This window comes from Ornithorhynchus anatinus, chromosome 11, assembly GCF_004115215.2.
Source record: "Ornithorhynchus anatinus isolate Pmale09 chromosome 11, mOrnAna1.pri.v4, whole genome shotgun sequence".
Classification (NCBI taxonomy): Eukaryota; Metazoa; Chordata; class Mammalia; order Monotremata; family Ornithorhynchidae; genus Ornithorhynchus; species Ornithorhynchus anatinus.
In genome coordinates this window covers 13,476,177-13,500,680 of record NC_041738.1, presented here as the reverse complement: position 1 = coordinate 13,500,680, position 24,504 = coordinate 13,476,177, and the positions used below count along the sequence as shown (strand labels likewise).

Here is a 24,504-nt window from a genome sequence, read left to right as displayed (position 1 = left end):
AGCCGGAAGGGTGACCGGAGGGGCCGGACGTCAGAGCAGCAGCAGGAGGCCTGGCCAGAGAAGTAGTTGCCCTGAAGGGATCCTAAGACAAGGGCAAGGTCAGCGGCGGGAGAACTCTTTCTCTCCTCAAAGCATAGGCCCTTCACCCCTGACCTCTTTCAGTGTGCAAAGTCTGAACCCTCCCCACCTTTCCCAGATGGCCTGCTGGTCCTACCATCCCTTGGGCCCGGAGGTGGACGGTATTGGGGTGAGGGGGAGACAGAGGATCCGAGACTCACCCAGACGGAGATCCATGGGGACGCTGGGGAGAGTTTGGGGGGCTGGTCCCGGCTTGTTCTGGGGACAGCAGGCGGGGTCCAGCCTATAGCTGTGTGAACAGCTCAGCCCAGTGCCGGGGAAGGGGGTGGGAGGTGGGGACAGAGGCAGCCAGCAAGAGATGGACAGACCAGAGTCTCCCCTTGTCTCTCCCCACCATGCCCACCTTCAAGTCCTCCCTCTCCTGGACCTCCTCACCCCTGGCGTCACCCCCTCGCTGCGTCCCACCCAGGCCCTGGCCCTGGGCTTCCAGCCGGTCTAGATCGGGACCAAGAAATCCAGGTCTCCAGTCCCAGGGATGGGGAGGTGCCTGACCATCCCTCCCCCACCGGCCACCCCAATTGACCTGCCCTGGTAGCCTGGGCAGGGATCACCCATTCAATCGTATTAATTGAGCACTTCTTGTGGGCAGAGCACTGTACTAAGCACTTAGGAGAGTACAATACAACAATAAAGGCATACAATGAGCTAGCAGGGGGGCCTGAGGACTGGAGGGCTCCCAGCCTCCCCAGCTAGCCAGCTCAAGTTTAAGGGAGTCCAGACTGTAGCCCCTGCTGGGTAGGGTCCCCAGAGGGCTTATGAAGCAATGAGTCCCAGCCTGGGGGTACCTAATAATGTTGGTATTTGTTAAGCGCTTACTATGTGCCGAGCACTGTTCTAAGCGCTGGGGTAGACATAGGGGAATCAGGTTGTCCCACGTGGGGCTCACAGTCTTAATCCCCATTTTACAGATGAGGGAACTGAGGCACGGAGAAGTTAAGTGACTTGCCCACAGTCACACAGCCGACAAGTGGCAGAGCTGGGATTCGAACTCATGAGCCCTGACTCCAAAGCCCGTGCTCTTTCCACTGAGCCACGCTGCTCTGGACTAAGCCACTCTAAACTCACTAACCACTTGGTACAGTGCTCTTTCCGCAGTAGCCAGCCGGGAGAACCCATCTGTTCACAACAGGTGCCCAGTAGAGAGTTCTACATCCAGTAGCCCTCCCTCAATCTTTGCTCACACTTATCACCCCGGTCCAGCCAGGCTGCAGTTTCTACCCCGACCTCCTGTGGCAGAAGTGGGCACGGTTCTCTTTTTTAAAGGTCTTTGTTAAGCGCTTCCTATGTGCCAGGCGCTGTCCTAAGCACTGAGGTAGATACAAATAAATCGGGTTGGCCCCAGTCCACAGCCCATGTGGGGCTCACATTGTTAAGCGCTTAACAAATACCATAAGTAAATAAATAAATAATGTGGGACAAGGACAGTGTCCAACCTGATTAACTTGTTCTACCGTAGCACAGAGGAAACACTTAACAAATACCATTAAAAAAAAATCCTGAAAAATGGAGACCAGTTCCCCCCCTTCACCCCTGCCCTCTTGACAGAAAACAGGCTTCGAGTGGGAAGATCCCATCCGCTCTGGGGAAGGAGGCCTAGGCCTAGGACGGAGAGCCTGAGCCCTAAACCACTAATCACCGCTTGCAACATTCATTCATTCAATAATATTTATTAAACACCTACTGTGTGTGTGAGGAGTGCTAAACTGGGCGCCTACAGTGTGCAAAACATGCTACTAGGCTCAGGGGAGCATACAATTAAAACAGAAGCCACAGACTCCCTTCCTCGAGGAGCTTACAGTGTAGTGGGGGAAGACAAGCCTCCCGAAGGCAAGCCAGATGTCTTGAGGGCAGGAGGAAAAATTCACATACAACAGGTAACAGCATGAGCGGGCAAGGGGGACTAGGGGAATAAATAAAAGGAGTGTGAAAATCCATCATCAGTAACATCTCCAATGGCCCCAGAAGACTGGAGCCGGACAAAGGAAGTGACAAGTGTCTGCCCTGCCCTCGCTAAGCCTGAGAATCCACACCGCCCACAGAGCCCGCAGACGCTGGGGTCGGTAAGACGACTGAACCGGTGGATTCTGAGGTTGGGGACTATGGGGCGCTGCCCAGCGGCAGCTTCCAAGCCTGTGAACCAACTCAGCCAAGGATGACCAGGTGGCCCGGGGCAGGGCTGCGACCCTTCCCCTCGGAGCTTGGTGCATCCCGGAAAACATCCCAAGGGCCCGGGGAGTCCAGTCTCACTGGCCCCAACTGGGCACCTTTCCTGAGGCCTGGAGACAGTGAGCCGACACTAGGGCCGTGCCCTGCCCCCGTCGTGGTTCAGGGTGCCACTCGGGCGGGGATGTTGAGGATAAGAGGTCAGCTGGGTGGGTTTCCTCAGGGCCTCCCGCTCTGGGGAGGGAGGGGGGTGGTCCCTTCAGGGGGGCAAAGGAGATGGGAGAGGTGACAGGGGCCCACCTGGAGGAACTTAGTGCCACATTTCCTCTCCCCAACCCCACTCGGTTGGAGTCGGGGCCGGTGGCGGGGGGTCCGGGAGACCCGGGGAACACTGGAGTTTAAATATTAAACAGGTTTGACCTGTCTCCCACGTGGGAGACGTCTCCGAGCCACTGGGCACGGCCGGGGCATAGGGCGGCACCGCGGGGGTGACGGTTACAGCAATACCTAGTATTTACGTCCTTGACGCGGGGGGGACAAGGAGGCTTTTCCCCCGTCGATGGGGAAACCGAGGCCAGGATGGGGGGAGAGGGATCCAGGAGTCCAGGCTCCCAACTGCCTCTCTCCCATCTGCCTTTAAATATCTCTAGGGTTAAATAGATATAAATATTAAATACCCATAAATACAGGGAGGAGGGAAGGGGCTGAAAGGGAAGGGAGGGTCAGGAGCCGGCCAGCTGGTTCAGGACGCGGGCCACCACCTCCAGGAAGCCCTGCAGGTTGTCCAGGACCAGGACGGCCCCAGCCCGGCGCTGGAAGGCAGAGGTGAAGGTGGGGACGGAGGCCTGGGGGGAGAGCGGGGTCCCGGCGGTCAGGCGGAGGTCCTCCAGCTGTGGGGAGAGATGGTGTCAACGCTCAGGTGTGGATACTCCCGGGGGTGGGAGAGAAGGGAGATTCAGATCATTTTCCTCACCTTGACAGGGGTGGGGGGAAGAGGGGATCCCCTGACCCTCGGGAGGGTGGCCAGATGCTGGGGAAGGGGCTTTCAGATATGGTGGGGGAGGGGAAATGGGACCACCTGCTTTCAGGTGCTGAGGGTGAGAGAGGGTGCTCACCTGCTGCCAGATGTTGATGGCGAAGTCCCTGACGTCTAGCTGCAGGGTGTCCAGGGCGGGGGCCAGCTGCGGGGAGATGCCCTCCAGGGCCTCCAGCTGAGCCTGGTACAGCTTCAACCCCCTGGCAAGCTGCTTCAGGCAGGGCCCCTGCAGAAAGAATAATTAATCATAATTACGGTATCCGTTAAGCGCTTCTATGTGCCAAGCACCGTTCTAAGCACCGGGGCAGATGCAAGTTAATCAGGTTGGACGCAGACCCTATCCCACATGGGATTCACAATCTTAATCCCCATTTTACAGATGAGGAAGGTAACTGAGGCCCAGAGAAGTTTAGTGACTTCCCCAAGATCACACAGCAGACACATGGCAGAGCCAGGAATAGAACCCACGTCCCCTGACTCCCGAGCCCGTGCTCTTGCCGCTAGGCCACGCTGCTTGGATGAGGGAGCAGCGTGGCTCAGTGGAAAGAGCCCGGGCTTGGGAGTCAGAGGTCATGAGTTCGAATCCCGCCTCTGCCACTTGTCAGCTATGTGACTGTGGGCAAGTCACTTAACTTCTCTGTGCCCCCTTGTAAAATGGGGATTAACTGTGAGCCTCATGTGGGACAACCTGATGACCCTGTATCTACCCCAGCGCTCAGAACAGTGCTCTGCACATAGTAAGCACTTAACAAATACCAACATTATTAATAGTATTATGAGGGGGTAGTGGCGAGAAGAGGGTCCTGGTTGGGGGGCTCCGAGCCCTGGATCCCTTCCTTTAAGGTCCCAGCCCCCCCGCCCTTGTTATCCTGATGCAGAAGAGGGAAACTGAGGCAAATCACCAGCCAGGTCCCACTTGAGTCAGGGGTCCAGACCTTCGATTTCCTCCGCCCCCAACACACACTCCTTCCTAGTACCCATGAGTGGATACTGGTTCCAGTGATAAGTGAATGTGACACGGTCTGAGAGACGCTTACACCTTCACCTCCCCTCCCTCCTCCGCTCACCAGCTCCAGGTCTCGGCTGGGGCAGCGGTTGACCGAAGCCTGTCTGACGCCCAGATAATGCCGCATCAACTCCAGCTCCTCAGGGTGGCACAGACTGTGCTTGGTACACTGTGGGTAGAGAAGAAGCGAGGGCAGCACGGTCAGGGCCCGGTAACAATAATAATGATGGCATTTGCTAAGCGCTTACTATGTGCAAAGCACTGTTCTAAGCGCTGGAGAGGATACAAGGTGATCAGGTGGGGAGCGATGAAATCTCTCCCCTTCAGCTGCTCCTCCTTAAACCTTCCCGTTGTCTTTTCTGGCCGGCCCCCAGCCAGGGCTAACCTACCCGCCCCCGCCCCGCCTCTTCCTCTTGTACTCAGGCCTTTTGCCCCTCGGCTCTGCTAATTAAGGTACCCTTTAAGGGCTCACTCTGTGCCTAATAGTGTTCTAAGCGCTGGGGTCGCTTTAAGTTAAACTGCCCCACATGGGGCTCACACTCTTAATCCCCATTTTCCAGAGGAGATAACTGAGGCCCAGAAAAGCGCGGTGACTTGCCCGAGGTCACCCAGCAGACATGTGGCAGAGCCAGGATCGGAACCCAGGTCCATCTGACTCCGGGGCTGGAGCTCTCTCCCCTGAGCCACGCCGCTTCTCTTAAATGGCCTCCTCCCCGCCTTCAGAGCGGTCATTTCCCTCCTCCTCCCCTGACAAATCCCTGGAGGCGCCTGTCCTTCCTCCCCTCAGCCCTCCTGGCCGCGTCTGTTTATATATCCTCGATTTATTTACTCCCTCGCTCTGTGATTTCTAGCCGCTGCCTCGCTCTGGGCGGCGGGGCCTTGGGTCAGGCCTTCCCTCTCCCTTCCCTTTAGACTTTGAGCCGCCCCAGGGGAGAGATCTTGGCCATGGCTCCTCCCCTGCCACCCTCGGGGTGCCCAATTCTGCCCAAAGCGGCGGGTCTACCCCGGGGCTGTGGCTCTCCCTCCCTCAGTCCCCAGGAATGAATGAAGGTCAAGGGGGCGGCCCCTTTCCTGGGTCACCCCTCCTCCCGGGCCCGCTGTCTCACCATTCTCTGCTGCAGAGCCTCTCCGTCCCTCCGGATCTTCCGGACCTGCTCCAGCCCGCGGTGCAGGAACCGGGGCAGGCCGGGGTGACCCTCGGCCGGGCCCGGCCTCAGGGTGACCACCCAGGACAGCAGCAGCGGCAGGGCTGGAGACGAGGGAAGGGAAAGGGCTAGCGGGACGGCGGTGGGGACTCTGCCTCCTTCCCGGCCGTCCCACCGGGTTCCTCCCCTCCCCCGGTTGGAGCCTCTCGGCCGGCCGGCCCGGCTGAGAGTTGGGACTCACCGTGCGGGAGCTTCATCCTGCTGCGGGGGGTCGAGGTCGGGGATTCTGCCGGGCCCGGCTCCGACCGGCCTTTATAAATCCCCCAGAGTGGGGGAAAGTACCTGGTGCTGAAATGTCCTGTTTAGTAATCATTTCCAACCGACCGTATGCAAATCCCGAGTCCTGGACAATGGGCTAGGTGTGGGCCGGGGGAGCGGGAACAGGGGAAGGGGACGGCGCATTTTTCTTCAAATTGCGGAATCCCGGACTGTTCCCTGACGTTCCGCCGGCCCTTTCTGTTCTGACGCGTCTTTTGCCCCCACCGCGGCCCGGCCCACCTGCACCTGCCCGCGGCTCTGGGGGGAGGCGGAGGGCCAAAGGTCAGGGTGGGCCTGGAGGGAGGCTGGGGGTGGGGGAAGAGGGATGGACAGAGAGGGCGTGGGGCAAGAAGACAGGGAGACGGAGATGGAATGCCAAGAGTTTTGGAGAGGAAAAGGTGGGTGGGGGGCAACCCGGGAAGGGAAGGGGGGAGAGGGTGGGCGTGGGCCAGAGCTAGGCAAGAGGGGCCGGGAGACCCAGGGAGAACCTGGGGTGATGCACGGGTCGGGGGTCTGGCTTCCCAGGACCCCACCCCTCAGGAGTCCCCCGGTTGGGGACACGTCCCTCTCCGCCTTCTCTCCTACTGCTCAGGGGTCTGGGTGGTGGAGACCCCTGGCCGACCCTGTCCATCAGACCGTCCTTGGAAAGGGAAGCCCCCAAGCCCCATCCCTATCCCACAACCGATACCCGTTACGCGCTTACTAGGAGCCGAACACTGTTCTAAGAGCTGCGGTGGGTGCAAGTTAATCAGATTGGACACAGCCCCCGTCCCACATGGGGTTCACAGTCTTCATCCCCATTTTACAGAGGAGGCAACTGAGGCACGAAGTGACTTGGCCACGTTCACACAGCTGATAAGGTGGCAGAGCTGGAATTAGAAGCCAGGTCCTCTGACTCCCAGGCTCTATCCACCAGGCCAGGCTAATTCTCCTGGGGCTCCAGTCCTCTGGGGACTTCCAGCTCCGCTGACTGGCTGAGGGTCAGGGGGTGAGGTGGGGGGTGCTAAGGCCAGCTGAGGAGTGACAATTTCCACCATCCTAGAGGGGGGAAATGGGGCAGGGGGTCTATTTGTTGAGCTTTTTCCCTCAGCTCCCCAGCTCCTAAATCCACCCCACCAAGACAAAACCCCAGGCTGCTGTCCGTTAGCACAGGTGGGCATGGAGGCAGGGGAATGCCCTGATGACCCAAGCCCAGGTCTCCCGGGGTTGGGGTGGGGGGACAAAAGAGATGAACAGATGCAGGCCTTGCAGCCGGTGCTCCCCGACCCCCACCACAAATCAGCAACAAAAACCCCGGGACGGGCGGCCGGCCCGACCCTCTCCTCTCCCCACCAGCAGGCGGTAAGGGGCTGCAGCCCCCACCCTATTCGAGGGCAGTAAAGGGGCTCAGACCCCCTCCCCCTCCACTTGGGCCTTCCGGCCCACCAGTGACTCATCCCCTCCCCCCAAATTCCCGTTTCCCAGGCGGAAGCCGGATGTTCGTCCCAAGTGAGGCAAGAGGCTGGCCATCTCCGGAAGGGCCCGTCCACGCCCCTCTCTCCCCTCCCTCCAGCGCTGCCGGGGGCCCAGTCCAAGTTTCAGTCCGGCCCTGGGGGTGGGGCAGCCAGGGCCGGGGCCCCGCTGACCCTCTGACCCCCAGCTGGCCGGAGCCGGCGGCCCGCCCAGTGTCCGAGCTCCACGGCCGGACAACGCGGGCTCCTGGCGCCCCCTGGTGGCGCAGCGGGCAGGGAAGAGGCCTGGACCCCCCTCTCGCCCCCCCCAACCCCCCGCCCCCCACCCCGAGGGGCAGGACTGGGGCCGGAGCCAGGCTCAGGGTGATGACCGGAGCACTGGTCACCGTCCCGGCCGCAGCCCCGGACGACGTCTCCGGGAGGAGGGGGCCGGGGGCGGATGGTGCGTGTCCGGGCCTCCCCAGGCCACCCCCCCATCCCACACTCTAGAGGCCTCTCACCCACCGCTGGGTCCATTGTGCTTTGGGCACTTTTTTATTGTTTAAAAATTATAACTGAAGCTTCCAAAAGAAAAAAAAAAACCCACCCTATTCTCCCTTCCCCAAACCCCACACACGTGCAAGGAGAGTTTTGGGGGGGGGGGGGGGGGAAGTGTTGCTCCTATCGTCACCTCACATCCGACCTCCCTCTCCACAAGATCCTGCCCTGGGAGACGCTGGCCCTGGAAAGGGGGGAGGGAGGGCTGGCCCTTCTCTTCTGCTGTCCAGACGGGCAGTCTGTGAAACGGGCGGTGGGGAGGAAGACCTAGCGCCAGTCCTCGCCCCAGCCCCCCGCCGCTCTCCACCCCGCTCAGGGGAAGCTGTCGTCATCGTCCTCTGCCATCTCCTTGGCGAACTCCAGGTCCTGCTGCTCCCGCTCCCGCCGCTCCTGTGGGGTGGGCATCAGGGGGTGGGCTCTGGGGCAAAGACACGGCCCACCCCCAACTCCCAGGCGGCAGAGAGCCCAAGCTCGGGAGGGCAAGCGGAGCCCTTCAGGTTTGGTAGTCCCAGGAGGAGGGAGGGAGGGGACCCAGGCCTCTCCGGTGGGGCTGGCCAAGGGCAGTAGTGGCATATAGCAGCAGCAATTCACCAGGCTGCCAGGACCCCCTGCCTGGGCACAGGTGCCCTACGAGGTGGGGGGAGGACTCTCACCTCTGCAGACTCCAAGTCCTTGTTGTAGGATTTAGGGGGGAATCTCATGGCCTGAAAGACAAACAGGGAGAATGCAGGTCTCACCCACTGACCCCTGAAGAGTGGGGGGAAGGGGGGGCACCTCAGACCTCCTCAGCGGGCTCCCGGCCCCTACTGGCATTATCCTTCATTTGCCCTTACCTTCGACTCCTCTCTCTCACTCAACCCACATATTCAATCCATCAATAAAACTCGTCGGTTCCACCTTAAAATCCACCCCTTCCTCTCTAACCAAACTGCTACCGGGTTAATCCAGTCAATTATCCGATGTTGCCTCGATTATTGTATCAGCCTTCTCCTGACCTCCCTGCCGCCTGTCTCTCCCCACTCCAGTTCATACTTCACTCTGCTGCCTGGCTCAATTTTCCACAGAAACATTCAGACCACATTTCCCCACTTCTCAAGAACCTCCAGTGGTTGCTCATCCACCTCCTCATCAAACAGAACCTCTTCACTATCAACTTTAAAGCAGTCAATCCCCTTGGCCCCTCCTCCTCACCTCCCTACTCTCCTACTATAACCCAGCCCACAAACTTCGTTCCTCTACTGCTAACTTTCTCACTGTATCTCCATCTCATGTCTCGCTGCCATCCTCTCATCCATTCCCTGCCTCTAGCCTGGAAGGCTCTCCCTCCTCTGACAATAACTCTCACCCACTTCAAAGCTATACTATAAGCACATCTCCTCCAGGAGGCCCTCCCTAAGCCCTCCTTTTCACTTCTTAAACTCCCTTCTGCGTCACCCCAACTCGCTCCCTTTGTTCTTCCCCGCTCCCAGCCCCAGCAGCACTTACGTACAAATCCGTAATTTATTTATTTGTATCAATGTCTGGCTCTCCCTCTCAACTGTAAGCTCGCTGTGGGCAGGGAATGTGTCAGTCATATTGTTACGATGTACTCTCCTAAGCGCTTAGTACAGCACTCTGCACACAGTAAGCATTCATTAAAAACAGCTGACTACTGGGCTGGCAGAAGAGTGCTGCCCCCCACCCAAGCCCAAGCCCCTCGAGGCTCCAGTCCTGATCCTATTCCACCCATGATGCTGGGTGACCACGGGGCCAGTTGCTGACCCTCTCTGTGTTGCAGCTTCCTCGCCGACCCTAAGGGGAGGGGTCGGCATCCCCAGAAAAGTGCGGCCCACTCCCGAGCGGTCGCTCACCTTGACAGACATGTTGTGGATGTCGAGGCAGAAGGAGATGCGCTGGTGGAAGGCCAACTGGGGCTCGCGGGTGGAGTAGATGTCAATCATCTCCTTGGACTGGACGTAGCCCTTCTCGTGGTTGATGCTGGCCTCGATGACCCCGTCCCGAATGGCCTGCGCCCCCGCCCGCATCAGGGGGAGCGGCTCCCGATTCCAGAAGCCTTCCCCATCGCCTGTTCCCCTCCCCCGGAGCCCAACCCCTGTGAACAACCTCGATGGGGGCCCGGGGAAGCTGCCGGCTTCGGGCTCGGCGGGGACTTGCTCCTCCCGCCCCTGCCCCAAACCCAGCGCACCTTGGCGACGATGAACTCGGCGTCCTCCGGGCTGTCCAGCTGCAGCTTCTGGGCAATGTCGGCCAGGGAGATGCGGGAGTAGGAGAGGCTGATCATGCGGACCCCTGGGGGGGAGGCGGCGTGAGCAGAGGTGCGGGGGAGTGCCCCGCCCCACCCCGGCCAGGCCCGGCCCCGCCCGACCTGTCTTGATGACGTTGTGCCGCAGCCTGATGATGAGCGTGTACGTCCCGTCGGCCTGGAACTTCTCCCCAAACTGATCCAGGACCAGGTTGAACTTGGCCAGATTCCCCGTCCGGACAGCTGCGGGGAAGACGTATGACGGGGAGCCCAACTGGGGGTCCTGGCGCCCTTCCCCCCTCCTCCCCGGTGGGGGCAACCAGCTCAGTCCCCGGGGGCCGGAGGACGGGGGACAGAGGCGGGGGCGGGCTCTCACCCTGGGTCAGCAAGAAGTAGGGCATGAGCGAGCGCTTCAAGGAGGGCTGGCGGAACTGCAGGCGGTCCGGGATCTCGCCCAGCAGCAGCTCCACCACGATCAGCAGCTTGTGCACCTGTGGCCCGGCCACGCAGAGGCGGGGCGGGGGGGAAAACACGGGTGAGACGCGGGGATCGGCCCACAGCCCTGGCATCCCGGGGGGACCGGCGGCAGCAACCCTGGGCATGGGGCCCGCTCACCGTCTGCTTGAAGCCAACCGCGGTGTGCTGGGGGGCCTTGCGCAGGGCGTTGGTCATGGTCCTCCGGGCTTCCGAGTACTCCAACTGGATGGCCTTGATGCGGCCTGCAAGGGGAGGAGGCGGGTGAGGTCGGGGGCCGGCCAGAGGCCTCCCCCCACCCCCCCTCTGTGGCCGGGGGCCCCCCAGCCCTCCTCACCCGTGTAGTAGAGATAGCGGGCCCACTCGTTGTTGTTGGCCTGCTCGGGGAACACTGACTTGGACACCAGCTTCTCGGCCTGGTCGTACAGGCTGTAGTGCAGGTAGTTTCGCAGAAGCAGGTTGAGCAACGTGGCCTGCCCGTCCGCGTCGTGGCGCAGTGTGGCCGTCCGCAGCCGGGCGTGCAGGAAGCTGGGGGCGGAGGCGGGGTGGAGGGCGCAGGGAGGGTCAGAGCCACGAGGCCCGTTGGCCCCCCTCCCCTTCCCGCCCCGTGGACGCCCCCTCCCTACCTCCGCACCACGTCCAGCTTGTCCAGGAACTCATAGACGCGGGCGTGATAGTAGTAGCACTTGGCCACGACCAGGTCCAGCGCCCGGCGGTTCTGGGGGCTGATCTTCTGCATCAGGTCGTCCGAGACCTTCTGGGCCTGCGAACGGGGCCGGCCGGGTCGGGGTGGGGAGGAGGGAGGGAGCTGCCCTTTCCCCCTCTTCCCCTCCTCCCTCATCCAGTCTCTGTTCCCCACCTCCTCGGTAGCAGCCCCCATTCGGCACGTCCATTTCACCGACGGCTTCGCTTCAATGTGGCTTTCTCAACAGCAACGACTATGGCATTCAGAGCACTTACTATGTGCTAAATGCCAGGCGGATGCAAGCTTAGGAGGCTGGACACGGTCCCTGTCCCACCTGGAGCTCACCACCTAGCCCACCTCCATTTTACAGGTGAGGAAATTGGGGATCCCTGCAGAGGTGAAGTGACCTGGCTCAGAGTGATCGTGCAGGCCAGAGGCAGGAGCAGGAGAAGGACCCAGGTTTCTCGATTCCCAGTCCCGCCCGCTGTTCACTAGGCCTTGCTGCCTCAGAACTAGGCTTTCATTTCTGTTTTCGGCATTTTTGGCGATCTTCCAGGCAACCCGGGGTTTCTAAGCAACGCGAAGCAGCGTGGCTTAGTGGAAAGAGCCTGGGTTTGGGAGACAGAGGAGGTGGGTTCTAATCCCGGCTCTGCCACTTGTCTGCTGTGTGACTTAACCTCTGTGCCTGAGTTACCTCATCTGTAAAATGAGGATAAAGATGGTGAGGCCCACGTGGGACAACCTGATGAGGTGGTATCTATCCCAGTGCTTAGAATGGTGCCTGGCACATAGTAAGCGCTTAACAAATACCATCATCACCATTACTATTATTCTAAGGCATGAATCCCACCCGTATGAGAAAGTGGGATTGGACTATTAGTCCAATAATAGCTAATAGTCCAATAACAACTAAATAGTCAATACTATTTGAGTCCCTACCGGACGCAGAGGCCCTTGGTAATAATAATGATAATTACGGTACTTGTTAAGCGCTTGACTGTGTGCCAAGCACTGTCCTAAACACTGGGGTGGATACAAGGTAAGCAGGTTAAGTGCTCGGAAGGTACAAAAGGAGGAGGCCCGGTCCCCGCCGATGCAGAGCGACCCTCCTCCGGTATTGGGCGGGCGGACCACCCCTCCACCCACCGAGGGCGGGGACCGTGGCTCCTCCCGCCGGCCCAGGCTGGGCTCCAGCGGGCTCTCTCACCAGCCGCAGCCACTGCGGGTTGAAGCTCCCCGCAGTCTGCCCCGCCCTGCCCGCTTACCTCCGGGTAGCGCTTGCTGTTCATCAGGAAGATGACCACGAGGAGCTGGAGGTAGGCTTCCACTTCGGGCAGGAGAGGGGCCGAGGCGGCCTTCCCCGTCCGGGGACGGAACTGCAGATCCGCTTCTGTGTCCATGGGCTGGGCGGGACGGGGTCGGAAGGGGAGGGTTACGTCTGGGAAGCGCCAACCCCGCAGGCTGAGGGGGAGGCGGGGGAGGAGGCTCGGGGAAGATGGAGGGCGAGGAGGGCGACCGGGGGGGCGGGCTCCCACCCCTGGTTTCCCGCCCGGCGCCCTCACCTCCTCCAGGAAGGCGAGCAGGAAGTCCCGCGAGGTGCTGTTGGAGGTGAAGAAGCCCAGCACGGCCTTGTAGAGCACGTAGGGGTTGAGGCGGCGGGAGGTGGAGGGCAGCGCCCGCAGGGCCCTCAGCACAAAGCGGGGCTCCTTGCCTGACACCGCTTTCTCCAACTGCTTCACGTGCTCCTTGATGTCTGAAGAGAAAGGGGCGAGGCTGGCAGAGGTCCGGAGCCGCAGGCCCACCCCGGGGCTCAACCTCCCGCCCCCACACTTTCTGCTCCACCAGCCCTGAGGGGCTGCACCGGGGATACGGTCAGAGGCTGTGCCGGGGCTCCTAATAATAATAATGTTGGTATTTGTTAAGCGCTTACTATGTGCAGAGCACTGTTCTAAGCGCTGGGGTAGACACAGGGGAATCAGGTTGTCCCACATGGGGCTCACAGTCTTAATCCCCATTTTACAGATGAGGTAACTGAGGCCCAGAGAAGTTAAGCGACTTGCCCACAGTCACACAGCCGACAAGTGGCAGAGCTGGGATTCGAACTCATGACCTCTGACTCCAAAGCCCGTGCTCTTTCCACTGAGCCACGCTGCTTCTCCTAGCGGGTCCTTCTGCCCCTGTCCTGCTGAGCATTGCCTGTGTGTGTCGGGGGGTGGTGAGTCAAACTTCCACTGCCCAACCATGCCAACTGGCAGCACCGGTTCCACTCTTCCCTGGTGCCTTCCCAGTTGCATGGGGAGCTAGGCCTCCACACGCCCCTCCACGTTTTTTTAAAATGGAATTTATTAAGCACTTACTACGTGCCAGGCTCTGTACTAGGCCCTGGGGCAGATAAAAGATAATCAGGTTGGACACCCTCCTTATCCCACATGGGACTCAGTCCTTATAGAAGCAGCGTGGCTCACGTGGGACAACCTGATGACCCTGTGTCTACCCCGGCGCTTACAACAGTGCTCTGCATATAGTAAGCGCTTAACAAATACCAACATTATTATTATTATTTACAGGTGAAGTGGTGCAGAAGAGTTAGGTGACTTGCCCAAGGTCACACAGCAGACAAAGTGTGTGGGGACAGGAAAGGCTTTAAGGTGGGACGCGAGGCCCAAGTGAGATCTCCTTCCCCCATGACGGGTGTGGGACAGTCAGCCCAGGCCTCGGGCAAGAGGTGGGAAGTCCTGGCACGGGACAGTCAAGTCTGCCAATCGTATTTCTTGAGCGCTTACTGCGTTCAGAGCACTGTATTAAGCGCTTGGGAGAGTCCAACAGAACGATAAACAGACACATTCTCTGCCCACAGTGAGTTTAGGAAAAGGAGTCCTGGAGAGGAAGGACAAGGTAGGAGGTCGAGGGGGTAAATCCCAGAACCAACAGGGACCCTGGGGACCACGCAATCAACTGTCACTTAATGAACATCTGAATAAAATCACTCAATCGCACTTACTGCGGATACAGCCCTGTACTAAACCCTAGGGAAAGTCCAAGACAGAGTTTGGTAGACGCAACTCCTTCCCCCGGGGGAGCTTATAGTCCACAGGAGTGTAAAGTGTGCAAGCATTTAAAGAGAGGACAACAGGGAAAACACACCCTCATACAAACCCAGACACACATTCCCTGTCTTCAAGGATCTCACAGCCTAGCGGAGACAGACATGATGATTTATATGAATGGACTGTGTACACCACCTGATATTCGGGAACACGTCTACCCACTCTGCTACAATGTACCCTCCCAAGAGCTTTACTTCAGCACCCTGCACAAGGTGAGAGCTCAATAAATACCACCGATTGTTACTCATTTACCTCCCCTGTCGGAAATTCATTTTAATGTCTGTCTCCCCAGTTAGACCGTGTAAGCTCCCCCTTGACGGCCAGGATTGGGTCTATCAACTGTACTGTGATCAATCAATCAGTGTATTTACTGAGTGCTTACTATCCCAGCTCCATCACTAGTCTGCCGTGTGACCAGAGGCAAGTCACTTCACTGGGCCTCAGTTCCCTCATCTGTAAAATGGGGATTGAGACTGTGAGCCCCACGTGGGACAGGCACGGTGTCCAACCCGATTTGCTTATATTCCACCCCAGCGCTTAGGACGGTGCCTGGCACATAGTAAGCGCTTAACAAATACCCCAATTATTATTATTACTACTGCAGACCGCTGATCCAAGCGCTTGGGAGAGTCCAGTACAAGAGAAATTATCAGACGTGTTCCCTGCCCGTAACGAGTTTACAGTTTAGAGGGATACCTGCATGACAACACTGAGAAGCAGCGTGGCTCAGTGGAAAGAGCCCGGGCTGGGGAGTCAGAGATCATGGGTTCAAATCCCGGCTCCGCTGCTTGTCAGCTGCGTGACTTTGGGCCAGTCACTTAACTTCTCTGCGCCTCAGTTCCCTCATCTGTCAAATGGGGATGAAGACTGTGAGCCCCACGTGGGACAACCTGATCACCTTGTATCCTCCCCCGGGCTTAGAACAGTACTTTGCACCTAGTAAGCGCTTAACAAATGCCAACAGCATTATTATTACCGAGAGCAACCTCTGGAGTGGGAATTTTCATTTTCAAGCTGTATTTTTTTCATTATTAAATGACTCTGGTAATAATAATAACAATAATAATATTATTGTATGCTCTGCACATAGTAAGCGCTCAAATACCACTGTCTGATTGAAAGGTACGTATGGGGAGAGGACCTTACGGGGAGAGTGTCCCGACTCCCCACCTCCAGGAAGACCACCTGAGACCCCCACCTAATCCCACCCCAAATCAATTGTTTGTTGATTGATTGATAACGATGCCCTCGGCCAACTCCAGGCTGTTAAACAATGGTGTCCACGCTGCTTCTAGACCTATTGATTATATCATTCCCCCCTCCAGCTATTATTACTATCATCTCAGTCGATTCTATTTACTGAGCGCTTTCTGCTTGCAGAACACCTTGCTGAGCGCTCGGGACGGTACAGGGCAGAGTCGGTAGATTACCAAGGGTGCCGCCGGCATCTATCGACGTCAACGTTGTCAAAAGTACTTATTGGGAGATTACTGTGTGCAGAGGACTGTTGTAAGCGTTTGGGGGAGCACAGCACAACTGTTATGCAGACACGTTCTCTATCTGTTACTGATTTGTCCATTCCCAGCGCTTAGTACAGTGCTCTGCACATAGTAAGCGCTCAATAAATACTACTGAATGAACGTTCCTGCACATCACTCATAATAATAATTATGATACTTAAAGAAAAGTGGCGTGGCTTAGTGGAAAGCCCACGGGCTTGGGAGTCAGAGGTCGTGAGTTCTAATCCCGGCTCTGCCACTTGTCAGCTGGGTGACTCTGGACAAGTCACTTCACTTTTCTGGGCCTCAGTTTCCTCAACTGGAAAATGGGGATGAAGACTGTGAGCCCCACTGGGACAATCTGATGACCTTGTATCTACCCCAGCGCTTAGAACAGTGCTCGGCACAGAGTAAGCGCTTAACAAATACCGTTATTATTATTACTCTCTGGGCCTCAGTTCCCTCATCTGGAAAATGGGGATGAAGACTGTGAGCCCCACTGGGGGGGAACCTCATCACCTTATATCCTCCCACCCCCCAGAGCTTAGAACAGTGCTTGGCCCATAGTAGGTGCTTAACAAACACCAGCATTATTATTATTATTATTATTCTGTGGGCCTCAGTTCTCTTATCTGTAAAATGGGGATGAAGACAGCGAGCCCTTCGTGGGACCACCTGATGACCCCGTGTCTACCAGCGCTTAGAACAATGCCTGGCACATAGTAAGCGCTTGGAAATGCCATCATTATTATTCTCTGGGCCTCAGTTCCCTCATCTGGAAAATGGGGATGAAGACTGTGAGCCCCACGTGGGACCACCTGACGACCCTCTACCTACCCCAGCGCTTAGGACAGTGCTCGGCACATAGTAAGTGCTTAACAAATATCATAATTATTATTATTATTATTATTCTCTGCGCCTCAGCTCCCTCATCTGGAAAATAAGGATGAAGAGTGGGAGCCCCTCGGGGGACCACCTCATCACCTTGTATTTATCCCAGCGCTTAGAATGATGATGAAGGTATTGGTTAAGCGTTTACTACGTGCCTGGCCCATAAAAAGCGCTTAAGAAATGCCCTCCTCCTCCTCATTATTATTAGAGAAGCAGTGTGGCTTAGTGGAAAGAGCCCGGGCTTGGGAGTCAGAGGTCATGGGTTCTAATCCCGGCTCTGCCACTTCTCAGCTGGGTGACTTTGGGCAAGTCATTCCTCGGTGCCTCAGTGACCTCATCTGGAAAATGGGGATGAGGACGGTGAGCCCCACGTGGGACCACCTGACGACCCTCTACCTACCCCAGCGCTTAGGACAGTGCTCTGCACCTAGTAAGCGCTTAACAAATACCAACATGATTATTCTTCTTCTCTGCGCCTCGGTTCCCTCCTCTGTAAAATGGGGGTGAAGCCTGTGAGCCCCACGTGGGACCACCTGATTATCTTGTATCTCTCCCAGCGCTTAAAACAGTGCTCTGCGCATAGTAAGCGCTTGGAAATATCATTATTCTTCTCTGGGCCTCAGTTCCCTCATCTGTAAAATGGGGATGAAGACTGTGAGCCTCACGTGGGACCCACTGATTATCTTGTATCTCTCCCAGCGCTTAGAACAGCGCTCTGCAAAGAGTAAGCGCTTAGCAAATACCAACATGATTATTCTTCTCTGCGCCTCAGTTCCCTCATCTGTAAAATGGGGATGAAGACTGTGAGCCTCACGTGGGACCCACTGATGATCTTGTATCTCTCCCAGCGCTTAGAACAGCGCTCTGCAAAGAGTAAGCGCTTAGCAAATACCAACATGATTATTCTTCTCTGCGCCTCAGTTCCCTCATCTGTAAAATGGGGATGAAGACTGTGAGCCTCACGTGGGACCCACTGATGATCTTGTATCTCTCCCAGCGCTTAGAACAGCGCTCTGCAAAGAGTAAGCGCTTAGCAAATACCAACATGATTATTCTTCTCTGCGCCTCAGTTCCCTCATCTGTAAAATGGGGATGAAGACTGTGAGCCCCACGTGGGACCACCTGATGATCTTGTATCTCTCCCAGCGCTTAGGACAGTGCTCTGCACCTAGTAAGCCCTTAACAAATACCAACATGATTATTCTTCTTCTCTGCGCCTCAGTTCTCTCATCTGTAAAATGGGGATGAAGACTGTGAGCCTCACGTGGGACCCACTGATGATCTTGTATCTCTCCCAGCGCTTAGAACAGCGCTCTGCAAAGAGTAAGCCCTTAACAAATACCAACATGATTATTCTTCTTCTCTGCGCCTCAGTTCTCTCATCTGTAAAATGGGGGGGAAGCCTGGGCGCCCCACGTGGGACCACCTGATGACCCTGTGTCTCCCCCAGCGCTTAGGACAGTGCTCTGCGCATAGTAAGCGCCTTACAAATCCGACATTATCATTCTTATTGTTAAGGATGAGACCGTGAGCCCGTCCCTGGGCCAGGACCGTCTCTCTCTGTGGCCCAACTGTCCGTTCCAAGCGCTTAGTCCGCTGCTCTGCACGTAGTGGGCGCTCAATAAATACTACTGAATGAATGAAATACGCTCGAACGACCAGGTATCGGCGCGGTCTGAGGGAAGGGCCCTACCCTCCAGGGTGACGGTGTCCAGTTCCCTCTGGGAGCGGTCTGCGGCGGCGGGGTCTCCGGCGGCCGCCTCCTCCTTCATCTCCACGTCCTGCGGGCCCGGGGGCGGCTCCTGCTCGGCGCCTCCCGCCGCCGGACCCTTCGTCCTGTCGGCGCCGCGGCGGCGGGCCGAGCCGTCCTGCTTCATGGCGGCGGGGGAGGCGGCGCGGCCTAGTGGGCGGGTCGAAGCCGGGGCCTCGAGTGAGCGGCGGCGCCGGGGCCCCCGAGGGGCTGCGCGGGCCGCGGCGGCGGCGGCGGGGGGGGCGGGCGGGCGGACGGGCGCGAGGGGCCGCGCAGGCGCAGACCGCCGCACGATGACGAAGCACCGCCTCACTGACCGCCGCCCGCCCCCCCCCTCCCGCCGCGCGAGGCCTGCCGGGAGCCCGCCAGACCCGGCCGGAGGAGCGCCGAGCGCCGAAGCGGCCGCCCAGACGCAGCGAATCGAGCCCCGCTCGCCCCACCCTCGCGCTGCCCTCCCGGCGCCGTCCGCGAGGGGTCCCTCGAGGCGCCGCAGCCGGGGTCACGTGGTCCCGAAGGACGCGCGGCGGCCTCTGACGTCACGGGTCGCCGGGCAGATGTTCCGGCGGGCGCCGGCTTTGAGTTTTTGCCTTTTTCTATTTGTTCCTTCGTTCTTTGTTTATTCTTTTTCAGCGTTATTATCCTGATCGTGGTATTTTTTGCATTTTCTTTTTCTGTTTGTTCTTTCGTTATTCGTTTATTCTTTTTCACCCTTATTATTCTGATCGTGGTATTTTTTTGCATTTTCTTTTTCTATTCTTTCGTTCTTTGTTTATTCTTTTTCACCCTTATTATCCTGATCGTGGTATTTTTTGCATTTTCTTTTTCTGTTTGTTCTTTCGTTATTCGTTTATTCTTTCTCAACCTTATTATCCTGATCGTGGTATTTTTTTGCATTTTCTTTTTCTATTCTTTCGTTCTTTGTTTATTCTTTTTCACCCTTATTATCCTGATCGTGGTATTTTTTGCATTTTCTTTTTCTGTTTGTTCTTTCGTTATTCGTTTATTCTTTTTCAACCTTATTATCCTGATCGTGGTATTTTTTTGCATTTTCTTTTTCTATTCTTTCGTTCTTTGTTTATTCTTTTTCACCCTTATTATCCTGATCGTGGTATTTTTTTGCATTTTCTTTTTCTATTTGTTCTTTCGTTCTTTGTTTATTCTTTTTCACCCTTATTATCCTGATCGTGGCATTTTTTGCATTTTCTTTTTCTGTTCTTTCGTTATTCGTTTATTCTTTTTCACCCTTATTATCCTGATCGTGGTATCTTTTGCATTTTTTTTTCCTGTTTGTTCTTTCGTTATTCGTTTATTCTTTTTCACCCTTATTATCCTGATCGTGGTATTTTTTGCATTTTCTTTTTCTGTTTGATCTGATGGTCGCTTGTTATTTATTATTTTTCACCGTTATTATCCTGATCGTGGTACTTGCCATTTTTTGCATTTTCTTTTTCTATTTTTATGGTCGTTTGTTATTTGTTTATTATTTTTCATCATTATTAACCTGATCGTGGTATTTGCCATTTTTTGCATTTTCTTTTTCTATTTGTTCTTATGGTCATTTGTTATTTATTATTTTTTACCATTATTATCCTTATCATGGTATTTGCCAAGCGCTTATTATGTGCCAGGCGCTGTCGCCGGCTTTGAGTTTTTTCATTTGATCTACTTATTATCCTTTATGATTTATTTATTTTTCATCATCGTTATTATGATGGTATTTGCTAAGCGCTTGTTATGTGCCAGGCACTGTCGGCGGCTTTGACTTTTTTCATTTCATCTACTTATGATTCTCATCATTTATGATTTTGTTGTTTTTCATCATCATTATTATTATGATGGTATTTGCTAAGCACTTATTATGTGCCAGGCACTGTCGCCGGCTTTGAGTTTTTTCATTTTATCTACTTATTATGATCATTTATGATTTCTTTATTATTTTTCATCATAATTATTATTATGGTGGTATTTGCTAAGCGCTTGTTATGTGCCAGGCACTGTCACCGGCTTTGACTTTTTAAATTTCATCTTCTTCTTATCATTTATGATTTTATTTTTCATCATCATTATTATGATGGTATTTCCTAAGTGCTTATCATGTGCCAGGCACTGTACTAAGCACTGGGATGGATACAAGCAAATGGCGTTGGACGCAGTCCCTGTCCCACGTGGGGTTCACGGTCTCGAGCCTCATTTTCCAGGCGAGGGAACTGAGGCAAAGTGAAGTGACTTGCCTAAGGTCACACAACAGGCAAGTGGTGGAGTCAGGATTAGAACCCATGACCTAACCCATGACCTTCGGACTCCCAGGCCCAGGCTCTATCCACTGCACCATGCTTCTCTCTCTCACTGTTAATCGGTCAATCAATGAATGGTATTTACTGAGCCCTTACGAGGTGAACATTCCAGGTAGGGTAGTATGCACTGGGATAGATTCAAGTTAATCAGATTGGTCCCTTTCCACTTCCCACAGTGGGCTCACAGTGTTAATTCCCATTGTACAGATGAGGGAACTGAGGCCCAGAGAAGTGAGGTGACTTGCCCGAGGTCACCCAGATTAGAACCCAGGTCCTTCTGACTCCCAGGCCCGGGCTGTATCCACTAGGCCACGCTGCTTCTCAGGTCTCCCACCTGGTGGAGTTTGGAGATGGAACGTGACGTTTTTCCTCTCCACCTCCAGGCACAACCTAACCCTCCTTCAGAGACACTCTTGGCCACGGGAAGCCGCGTGGCTCAGTGGAAAGTGAGTCAGAGATCATGGGTTCGAATTCCGGCTCTGCCACCTGTCAGCTGTGTGACTGTGGGCAAGTCACTTCACTTCTCTGGGCCTCAGTTCCCTCATCTGTAAAATGGGGATTAAGACTGTGAGCCTCATGTGGGACAACCCGATGACCCTGTATCTATCCCAGCGCTTAGAACAGTGCTCTGCACATAATAAGCATTTAACAAATACCAACATTATTATTTTTGTTCTCATCTCTCACCGCCGACCCCTTGCTCAGGCTCTCCCTCCTGTCTGGAACTCCCTCCTCCTTGCCAATCTGACAGACCACTGCTCTCCCCCAATCACACCTACTCCGAGAAGCCTTCCTTGACTAATCTCTCATCTCCCCACCCCATTTCCTTCCTTCCTTCCTTCCTTATCAATGCACCTGAGCCCTCACCCCCTAAGCACTCAGGGACTCGCCCCACTGTCTACCCCCACGGCGCTTATGTCTGCTGTGTGACCTTGGGAAAGTCACTTTACCTCTCTGGTTCTCAGTGACCTCATCTGTAAAATGGGGATTGAGACTATGAACCCCACGTGGGACAGGGACTCTCTCCAACCCCATTTGCTTGTTACCCACCCTAGTACTTAGTACAGTGCCTGACACATAATAAGCGCTTAACAAATACCATAATTATAATCATTTTTATTATTTTGTCCTTATCTTTATACTTGGTTGCTTCCCCTTCCTGTAATTTATTTTATCGCCTGTCTCACCTGCTAGATTGCAAACTCCTCGAGAGTGCGGACCACAACTCCTAGCTCTTTTATTCTCTCCCAAGAGCTTAAAACAGTGCTCTGCACAGACTAAGTGCTCAGTAGACACTACTGATTGACTGAATGATCGATTTAGCTCCGAGCTAGATCGGAAATGAGGCTGAGTTGAACTGAAGGAGAGCCAGGTCTCACTTCTGAGGGCACAGGCCTGGGCATCGGTTACGGGCACCACACTGATCCCAGGAGATCAGGTCAAGGCCACTTCTGATTGATCCTGGCTCCTTTTAAGTCCACTTGATGCCAGTGGACTTAAGTACTGATTCCAGACCCTGTACTAAGCGCTGAGATAGTTACGAGATCATCAGGTTGAACCCAATCAATGTCCCCCAAGGGACTCACAATCTTAATCCCCATTTTACAGATGAGGTAACTGAGGCCCAGAGAAGTGAAGTGACTTCCCCTCGGGTCATGCGGCAGACAAAGTGATGGAGCCTGGATTAGAACTCACATCCTTCTGACCTCCAGGCCCATACTTTATCTACTAGGCCATGCTGCTTCAAGCAAGGGGTCATTGTGCCCCATCCCAAAATTGTTCAAAGGAGGGACAGTGGGGGCACCAGATGGGTAATAATAATAAATACTTAAGGTATTTATTAAATCCTTACTCTGTGTAAGCTTGTGGGCAGGGAATGTGGCTGTCTGTTGTTATATTGCACTCTCCCAAATGCTTAGTGCAGTGTTCTGAACACAGTAAGCGCTCAATAAATATGACTGACTGAATGAATGAATGCTAAGCACTGGCGTGGCCACAAGATAATCAGACCAGACCCGGTGGCCTGGTGGCTAGGGCAGAGGCCTGAGAGTTAGAAGGATGTAGGTTCTAATCCCAGCTCTGCCACTTGTCTGCTGTATGACCTTGGGCAAGTCACTTAACTTCTCTGAGCCAGACTTAGCTCATCTGTAAAGTGGGGATTAAGACTGTGAGCCCCATGTGGGACAGCGACTGTGTCCAACCTGATTTGCTTGTATCCACCCCAGTGCTTAATATGGTGCCTGGCATGTAGTAAGCGCTTAAAAAAACCACAATTATTATTATTATTACTACCCAGTGGGGAAGAGTAGGTACCATCTCCCCATTTGATAGAGGAGGAATCTGAGGCTCAGAGAGTTTAAACCGTGACTGTCCAAGGTCACACAGCAGACCCATCTGGTAGCTGGGTTTAGGACCCATGTCTCCTGACTCCCTGCTCTCTCAACTAGGCCCCGCTGCTCTGAAGCTCTTCCAAACCCATCTGGGTTCAACTCTGGGCTTGGCCAGACCCAGGCTGCTCAGCCGGTAACAGAAGAAGGAGGGCCTGCTGGGGACATGGGGGGCGGAGGCGGTCAAAGGGCAGTTTGTGGCGTCCCAAACGCGAGAAAGTTAATTAGCAGGTGGCCTCGGGGCTGGAACAGCTATGAATCGTGGCCGGAAGAGTCAGGCACTCCTGCTCTGAGCCCGGCCACTTGGTCTTCTTTCCCCTCCTCCAGGATTCTCCTCCTTCCCCATCAGGGGAGCAGGATGAGAACAGGAAGGTGAGAGAGAGAAGCAGGCCAGCCTGGATTGACCAAATGACCCCTTGCTCGCAGCAGCGTGGCCTGGTGGATAAATAATAATAATAATAATGTTGGTATTTGTTAAGCGCTTCCTATGTGCAGAGCACTGTTCTAAGCGCTGGGGTAGATACAGGGTAATCAGGTTGTCCCACATGAGGCTCACAGTTAATCCCCATTTTACAGACGAGGTAACTGAGGCACAGAGAAGTTAAGTGACTTGCCCACGGTCACACAGCTGACAAGCGGCAGATCTGGGATTCGATTCCATGACCTCTGACTCCCAAGCCCGGGCTCTTTCCACTGAGCCACGCTGCTTCTCTAAGCATGGTCCTGGAGGTCAGAAGGTTGTGGGTTCTAATCCAGGCTCCATCACTTGTCTGCCGTATGACCTGGGGGGAAGTCACTTCACTTCTCTGGGCCTCAGTTACCTCATCTGTAAAATGGGGATTAAGATTGCGAGTCCCTTGGGGGACATTGATTGGGTCCAACCTGAAGATCTCGTAACTATCTCAGTGCTTAGTACAGTGCCTGGCATCAGTAAGCACTTAACGAATACCCCGCTCCAGTCTATTCTTCACTCCGCTGCCCGGCTCATCTTCCTGCAGAAACGCTCTGGGCTCTTAGACAACTCCAGTGGTTGCCTATTAACCTCCGCTCCAAACAAAAACTCCTCACTCTAGGCTTCAAGGCTCTCCATCACCTTGCCCCTTCCTACCTCTCCTCCCTTCTCTCTTTCTACCACCCACCCCGCACGCTCCGCTCCTCCGCCGCCCACCTCCTCGCCGTCCCTCGGTCTCGCCCATCCCGCCGTCGACCCCTGGGTCACGTCCTCCCGCGGTCCCGGAACGCCCTCCCTCCTCACCTCCGCCAAACTGATTCTCTTTCCCTCTTCAAAACCCTACTTAAAACTCACCTCCTCCAAGAGGCGTTCACAGACTGAGCTCCTCTTCTCCCTCTACTCCCTCTGCCATCCCCCCTTTACCTCTCC

At 55.4% G+C, this 24,504-nt stretch overlaps 2 protein-coding genes across 2 annotated transcripts; both read right to left on the bottom strand.

Annotated features, from left to right (window-relative positions):
• Window positions 1-1,789: 1,789 nt before the first annotated feature.
• On the bottom strand, window positions 1,790-7,773 carry CSF3 (colony stimulating factor 3). The gene is made up of 6 exons (XM_039913478.1): window positions 7,762-7,773; window positions 7,432-7,514; window positions 5,450-5,711; window positions 4,405-4,512; window positions 3,417-3,563; window positions 1,790-3,191 (listed from the first exon to the last, which is right to left on the bottom strand). Exons 1-6 carry the CDS (start codon window positions 7,771-7,773, stop codon window positions 3,024-3,026), a joined length of 780 nt encoding a protein of 259 aa, XP_039769412.1. The 3' UTR covers window positions 1,790-3,023.
• Window positions 7,764-18,645, bottom strand: PSMD3 (proteasome 26S subunit, non-ATPase 3). The gene is made up of 12 exons (XM_029075968.2): window positions 18,386-18,645; window positions 12,758-12,948; window positions 12,461-12,598; window positions 11,137-11,273; window positions 10,848-11,038; window positions 10,652-10,755; window positions 10,413-10,527; window positions 10,160-10,279; window positions 9,980-10,083; window positions 9,645-9,800; window positions 8,448-8,498; window positions 7,764-8,184 (listed from the first exon to the last, which is right to left on the bottom strand). The coding sequence occupies exons 1-12, from the start codon at window positions 18,567-18,569 to the stop codon at window positions 8,107-8,109; spliced, it is 1,569 nt and encodes a 522-aa protein (XP_028931801.1). The 5' UTR covers window positions 18,570-18,645; the 3' UTR covers window positions 7,764-8,106.
• Window positions 18,646-24,504: the final 5,859 nt, after the last annotated feature.

Excerpts from the sequence above, each read along its gene's own strand:
- CSF3 (XM_039913478.1), bottom strand. Across the intron at positions 4,513-5,449 it reads AGGCTCTGCAGCAGAGAATG|TGTACCAAGCACAGTCTGTG; the intron begins GTGAGACAGCGG and ends CTCTACCCACAG. Across the intron at positions 3,192-3,416 it reads CCATCAACATCTGGCAGCAG|CTGGAGGACCTCCGCCTGAC; the intron begins GTGAGCACCCTC and ends CTCTCCCCACAG.
- PSMD3 (XM_029075968.2), bottom strand. The coding sequence starts at position 18,569 with ATGAAGCAGGACGGCTCGGCCCGCCGCCGCGGCGCCGACAGGACGAAG. Across the intron at positions 12,949-18,385 it reads GGACACCGTCACCCTGGAGG|ACATCAAGGAGCACGTGAAG; the intron begins GTAGGGCCCTTC and ends CTTTCTCTTCAG. Across the intron at positions 10,084-10,159 it reads GCACAACGTCATCAAGACAG|GGGTCCGCATGATCAGCCTC; the intron begins GTCGGGCGGGGC and ends CCTCCCCCCCAG.